The sequence below is a fragment of the Ostrinia furnacalis genome, unplaced genomic scaffold (genome assembly GCF_004193835.3).
Source record: "Ostrinia furnacalis isolate ACB-3 unplaced genomic scaffold, ASM419383v2 OfSCF2491, whole genome shotgun sequence".
NCBI lineage: Eukaryota > Metazoa > Arthropoda > Insecta > Lepidoptera > Crambidae > Ostrinia > Ostrinia furnacalis.
Window position 1 is genome coordinate 832,152 of NW_021132730.1, and position 6,410 is coordinate 838,561.

The 6,410-nt window shown below is 31.0% G+C and overlaps 2 protein-coding genes across 2 annotated transcripts; one reads left to right on the top strand and one right to left on the bottom strand.

Annotated features, from left to right (window-relative positions):
- The first annotated feature begins 439 nt into the window (after window positions 1–439).
- LOC114355731 (mitochondrial import inner membrane translocase subunit TIM14) lies at window positions 440–1,394 on the top strand. Its single transcript, XM_028308724.1, has 3 exons — window positions 440–622; window positions 700–938; window positions 1,197–1,394. The coding sequence occupies exons 1-3, from the start codon at window positions 619–621 to the stop codon at window positions 1,311–1,313; spliced, it is 360 nt and encodes a 119-aa protein (XP_028164525.1). The 5' UTR covers window positions 440–618; the 3' UTR covers window positions 1,314–1,394.
- A 20-nt stretch (window positions 1,395–1,414) lies between these two features.
- Window positions 1,415–6,146, bottom strand: LOC114355730 (growth hormone-regulated TBC protein 1-A). Its single transcript, XM_028308723.1, has 7 exons — window positions 5,978–6,146; window positions 5,710–5,894; window positions 5,328–5,594; window positions 4,941–5,123; window positions 4,534–4,787; window positions 3,212–4,348; window positions 1,415–1,799 (listed from the first exon to the last, which is right to left on the bottom strand). The coding sequence occupies exons 1-6, from the start codon at window positions 5,995–5,997 to the stop codon at window positions 4,241–4,243; spliced, it is 1,017 nt and encodes a 338-aa protein (XP_028164524.1). The 5' UTR covers window positions 5,998–6,146; the 3' UTR covers window positions 1,415–1,799; window positions 3,212–4,240.
- Between the last annotated feature and the right edge of the window lie 264 nt (window positions 6,147–6,410).

The window sequence follows — 6,410 nt, forward strand, 5'->3', positions numbered from 1 at the left end:
AAAGTGTATTTTTATTAAAAAAAAAAACTTAGGGTTGGCCTATTAAGGAAATTCCCCGTGAAGCGGGGAGAAATTAATTAACGTGGAGAATTTTTCTTAAATGTAATTGAACATAATTTTTCTAGATATTTTGGTCTTCTCTTTAATTGAGTGCTACAATAACTACTCAGTATGAATCTACATAATTTCGGATTTCTTTCTTTTATTGAAAAATAGTCTGGTATTAAAAAATGTAACGTAATGTAAGGATTGTTGTGTGTAGTTTAACGACACAGTCAATGTAAGTCCTTAATATGCAAAGTAACATAAACTTTGGCTAGAATCAGCTAGCTTTTACCACGTGTAATGTGGTGGAGTGGAATGGAAGTGAATTCGACGTAAAATTTTTTTGGGAACTAATTTTAAATACAATGGCTACACTGCGTAAACCTGTCAACTATCTGTCAAAATTAAAAACAACACCATGGCGCAATAGTTGTCAGTGAAATTTTGGAAAACAGTAAAACTAATTTTATCCAAATAAGTTACGTCTTCAATTGGTTTTTATTAAAAATATGAAGGATTTATTTATTCAGATTTAATGCACATCTGATACAATATTAAAAAAAATAAGTAAACATGGTTTGTACCACTCATAACCTTATTTATTCTTACACCACTTTATTTAAATTTTACTCATAAGATGTTGCTGATTACAGGCTAGCTCAATCATTTTAGCCGGTCTGGGAATGGCTGCAGTCGGATTTGCCGGTCGATACATAATCAGGCAGGTGCCCAATGCTTCAACAAAGTTTGCAGAAGCCGTCAAAAATTTACCAAAATTTGATGCTGAATCATTAGCTACCTCTAAATACTACAAAGGTGGTTTCGAATCCAAAATGACTAAAAGAGAAGCTGCGTTAATATTAGGAGTTAGTCCTACTGCAAACAAAGCAAAGGTTTGTAATAATTATTATGGATTTTGGAGTAAAAAACAAAATTTCTTTCATTACATTTGACTGAATAAGTATCCATCCTTATACATATTCGTCCACTATTGTGTACCACATTTATGTAATAGTTTTGCCATAAAGTTCATTGGAGGAGAATGCAAAATGACATTATTATTACATTTTTATTCAGTGGCAGTTTTAGTATTGTTTTATGTGCATATTAGTTTTAAATACATTGTTAAACTTATTTGATGTTTGTTGCAGATAAGAGATGCCCACAGAAAAATTATGTTATTGAATCATCCAGATAGAGGGGGATCACCCTTAATTGCTGCAAAAATCAATGAGGCCAAGGATGTTCTAGAAAGTGGAAAATCATAAAACATATTGCATAGACATAATTTGTAGCTGTTAATTTAGTGATTGAATAGATCCCCAGCAATCATCTGTAAATACAAAAAAGGTAGAATAAATAAAATTCATTAACATCTCAATAGTCTATTTTCATTTACGCACATTTAAACAGATATTATGGCATTACATTACTCTTAGCACAGTGAATCAACTTGGGCAGCAGCATACAAAATTCTTAATCTTATACACACCAACTTCAAAGAATGAAAATTACAAAAATAATATTACATAATGTAAAGCTATCTTAAAGTTTTAATGTGCTGAGGGCTATTGTAGAGTAACAGACCTTACACATGAAGTCCCTAAACCTACACATTGACCAACCAGACATAGTTTCTCCTACCTGGCCAACAAGAAGCGAAAAATATTTTAAATAGTAAAAATAACAAATTTTATATAGCAAAAAATTACATTGAGCAACAATTAATAACTATGCCTAACAATAAATATGTAGGGTAAACCGTATAGCTATTGCCCACTTAAAGATTTCAAATACATTGAGATGAAAAATTAAAGAAAGTATTTTAATTATCGACCATTTATGACTTTTTTCTTATAACTCAATAAACTGTTAAACAGAATATTAACAGTTTTTAGTTAAAACTTACGTAACTTAGAAAATATTGAAATAAATTTAAAATCCTCCAAAAAGTACAGTCATTGCCCATTACTTACACTAATTGCCCACATCAAAGCACAGTAATTGCCCAGTATCTTAAAACAAAATAATCAATTTTAAAATGACAAAATAGGCTTTAAATAAACAAAACAAAACATTAAACTTAAATTCTAGTAGTACAGTCTTCAAAATTTCAAAATAAATTGCGTTTGGCCTTATTAACATATTATCAAATATTTCTTGAGCTGATGTTGATGAGTCAGAATCGGTAGAGACAGAATCATCTACTTCAAAACATAGATGACGCAAAAATTTGAATTTTATATGTAAATTTTATATGTATTTATTTTTTTATCTTCTTTGATATCAGTTCAAGTGGTTGCTCAGAATGTTCAATTAGCTGTTGGTTATTCTTCCCTAAAGTTGTATCTATTTCCTTACAATTAACATTTTCACTAGTAGATTTAACGTAGGATTTTCATTTTTTGTATTTGCGTTTGAATTTTTATCAATTTTTTCAAGCCAAACCATATTTTTCAGCAATTTATCTTGTAGATAAATTGTTGGATACATCTTGTACAGCTTCGATCGCTTTTTGCAAATTTTCTATGCTATATTGAACTTTTGGAGTCTTTGGCATACTGAAAATGAAACATTAAAAGCCATTTCAATATTTATGCCTGTAAATTGCAAAACAAGTCTAGCAATGAGCAACTTAAACACTGCTACTGCATGGTGGCAACACTCTAATAATAATTGCCCTGGGCAATAACTATACATTAACATATGGCAATAACTGAAATGATGGTGGGCAATAACTAAAAATATACAGATTTACGTGCAGTGATTACCCACCGTTAAAATGACCGTTAGAAATCAAATTTTATCAGTTATTTTCATTGATAATGGAGAAAACACTTATAATTTCATCATAACTATACACCATTAGTTGAATATTAAATAACTTGCAAAAAAAATTTAACCTCTAAGCAAGTAATTCCTTAGTAAAATTGTTAAAGTCTTTACCTGTTTGAGTAACATTTTCACCCGTCTTGGCAAAATCCGCCATGACTGTTTTTCTTTAGTGTTTCCTATTGTAAATTTTAAATCTACTGTTCATTGATCTCGGAGCCATCTACTTAGTAAATTCAAATATAACTAGAGTGATTCAAAGTCAGCACCTGACAATATTATTCTTAAAGCGGGCAATTACTACCAGTGGGCAATCACTCTCTGGTTTACCCTATATCAGGACCATGCTATGATGCTAACATACAGATATGCAAGGTTTATTGTCAAAGGCTAGGTCACAGAAAAAAGGAAAATATATGTACTATTTTTTTCTCACTTGCCACATAATATTAGTCTCTGCTAAAATTACATACTTATTACAATTAGATACTGTGAGGATTTTATTAAAATTAATGTCATTTTTTAACAAACATGCAAGTACTTATAAGATTATGATTTAAAAAGATAGATCAATGTAACAATAAACATTACCCTTCTCTATAAGTAATTGAATTTTACAGGAAAACTGTTTATCTCAATTTGCATAGAAATAATAAACTATTATTGTAAATCGAAAAATAAAAATCTAATTAATACATTATATTAATACTTGAATGCTACGCAGAAACTAACGTATACTGATCCCTAAATAATTCAATAATAATATTAATAACTAACAACATTTTATGATTTGAAGATTGTTTTATTTTTGTGTATATTATTTTTTTAAAAATAACAAATTGTTACACAAATTTTCATAAAATCTGTATAGACATGCAAGCTCAGCACTCTTTGTATACCTACTTTAGATAGTATATAAATATAGTAGTAGAAAGTACGTACATAGTTTCAAAAAGATGTTATGAAAAATCAAGGTCTATATTAGACTTGAACACTTTTTCACTAAATCAAACATTGCAGATTTTCATTATAGTATTTTTTCTAATATAAGCTCACAGAAAAATCCAAATACAAGGTAGGTATTTTTCAATAAGATTAATATTAAAACTATTATCTTTACAAATTATTGACTCTACTATTAGTCAATCAAATCCCTGCGACAGGAATGTTAAAACTAGTAGTGGTTTTGTTGAGAACTTTTATTTATATTTGGTTTCATTTTGTTCATATTTTGTTCTTTTCAGTAAACTTGTATTAATATTTGCAAGATGGAGTTTTAACAGAGTGTAACAAAATAAGTAGTAATAATTATGCTTGTTTGGTAGTAAGAATGAGATCAAATCTTCAAAATGCTTTAGTTAGTTCATCGAGGAGGCTCTTTCTGTTGCTGTTCGCGGCGCTGCTTCGCGAAGCGCGCTCTCAACTTAGTAATTGTAGTGTTGGACAAGGTCCCAGGTACTTTGAAAATTGACTAAAAAAGAAATTAAAAATATATTAGTACAGATGCACTATACAGCTTCACTCTAATTGGGAGCAAAGAAGCAAGGGTCAATTTAATTGACATTTAATTAAGAGTTGTTCAACCAAGTCAGTACAGACACTATAAGGAGGGCATTTTAAAATTGAATTAAATAATTATAATCATTGGTGTCTTACCTGCATAAATTCATGGCAGTGCAGGGCACTGGCATTCTTAACAATAGCTTTGAAGCATTCTGCCAGTGATGTAAAATCATTGCAAGCCATAATCTCAGCTCGGTTTGCTTTGATCAGAGTTATGCAAACTCGGAATAGGATTTTTGATCCTTCGTAGAAGAGGCAATCCCATATTCTTAGAACTGTTTCTATGGGCAGGACCTCAGCAAATAAACACACGAACCATTTTGTGGTAATAACAGCCCAAGGTAAACCTGAAATATAAGTAGGTACATTAAAAATTATACAAAAGAATAGCACTGGCAGGTTAGCACAATGTATGATTAAAAATAAATTGAACTAATTGAGCCATTAATCAAAACAATCTAGTGTTATCAAGTTGGCTGTGTTTATCAAAGTGAACATACCTAGGTTTATCACATGCTGGTGAACATCAGGTACTTTAGATTTGACTAGCTCTGATAACACTTCAATGTCCACAATAAGCCCATCCATAGTTTTGGTGTAATAGTCAGGCAGAATTTTTTCAACTAGCACTTTGAGAAGCCAGAATGAAATCTCCTCGCTTTTTGTAGACAGCAGCAGTAAACCTAAATGGGAAGAAAAAAGATTGATGTTGAACATTCACAGTTCACACACACATGGACAAACTTAAAATTAATTACTTTGTGTAGTTAGGTGTGTCATTAAGCTAAATAAACATTAATACAATACATTAAACTTAATTGTAATTAAAAAGATATTAGGAACTTAGGTTTCTTAACAAAAATCTTATGTTTTAATTGATTTATTACCTGCAATGTAATTCAGCCCTTGACAATAACCGACCACTCTGTTATTGTGTGCATATGCAATCAAAACATTGAATAGATGTGTTTGGTGGTTAGCTTCCTTTGTAAAAAAAATGTTATCAGGGAAAGTGCGTGGCAAATCAGTTTTAACCAGGTCTACCAGCTCTTTTTCGAATGGGCCATCCAATATCTTTTGGTATAAGTCAGGGTGTTGTTCCCTCATCTTTTCAGCCTCTGATATGGCCATCCACACTGAAGGACGATGTTCACCTACAAAACATTGAAACATCCACATCAGTCACTATTGAATGTAAGAAATTGACACCAAATTCAATTTACTGTGATGACTAATAACTATAAATTTGATATGGCTCTATGTACTTACTGGGAACACCTTTGCGAACATATCTTTTGACGGTGTTTGTGCGTTTGACCGACTTTCCTTCCCCAAGCAGCACAGCCCATTTTTGTGCTCGCGTAGCGAGAACTTTCAGGTACACTGACATGAAATCTTCGTAGCTTTCGAAGTCGAAATCATCGTGCCGCTCAAAACCATATTCATCAACAGAGCTAAAAGTTTTAAAATGAAATAAAATCAAAATAATACCACGACATGCTACCATTATTTTGATCAAAGCTTGATAATAACATACCTGAATTGGGACTGCGCCATGTCGAAAAATGTGTAAATATGCAATAATTATTCAATTGCATACATAATCTCATAAAATATGTGTTTAAATTTATTTTTACGCCCCCAAAATAAACCCTGTCTCCCAAATTTTGGTCATCCCCACTTTGACAGTAAAATGAGTGAATGATCAATTAATGAGTTAAAGATCGACGAATGGTTGATCCATGAACGATTGATCTGTGAAGTGAATGAATGAGTGATTTTTTTTTTTAATGAATGAGTGATAGCAAAACCATAGAGTTTAACTATAGTTTTTTATTTAGTGAAGTAATTTGAACATAATCGAATCGGTAAGCTTTGTCAAAGAATAAAAACCACAGATGATTTAGCCGATTTTATTTTACCCATAGCTGTATTTTTATAGAAGTTTATGTGAAAAAAAAATGAAATGT

Coding starts and splice junctions, on each gene's coding strand:
- LOC114355730 (XM_028308723.1), bottom strand. CDS start 5,997: ATGGCGCAGTCCCAATTCAG. Junction 5,895..5,977: donor ATGGCGCAGTCCCAATTCAG/GTATGTTATTAT, acceptor TAAAACTTTTAG/CTCTGTTGATGAATATGGTT. Junction 4,788..4,940: donor CCAGCATGTGATAAACCTAG/GTATGTTCACTT, acceptor CTTATATTTCAG/GTTTACCTTGGGCTGTTATT.
- LOC114355731 (XM_028308724.1), top strand. Junction 939..1,196: donor CTACTGCAAACAAAGCAAAG/GTTTGTAATAAT, acceptor TGTTTGTTGCAG/ATAAGAGATGCCCACAGAAA.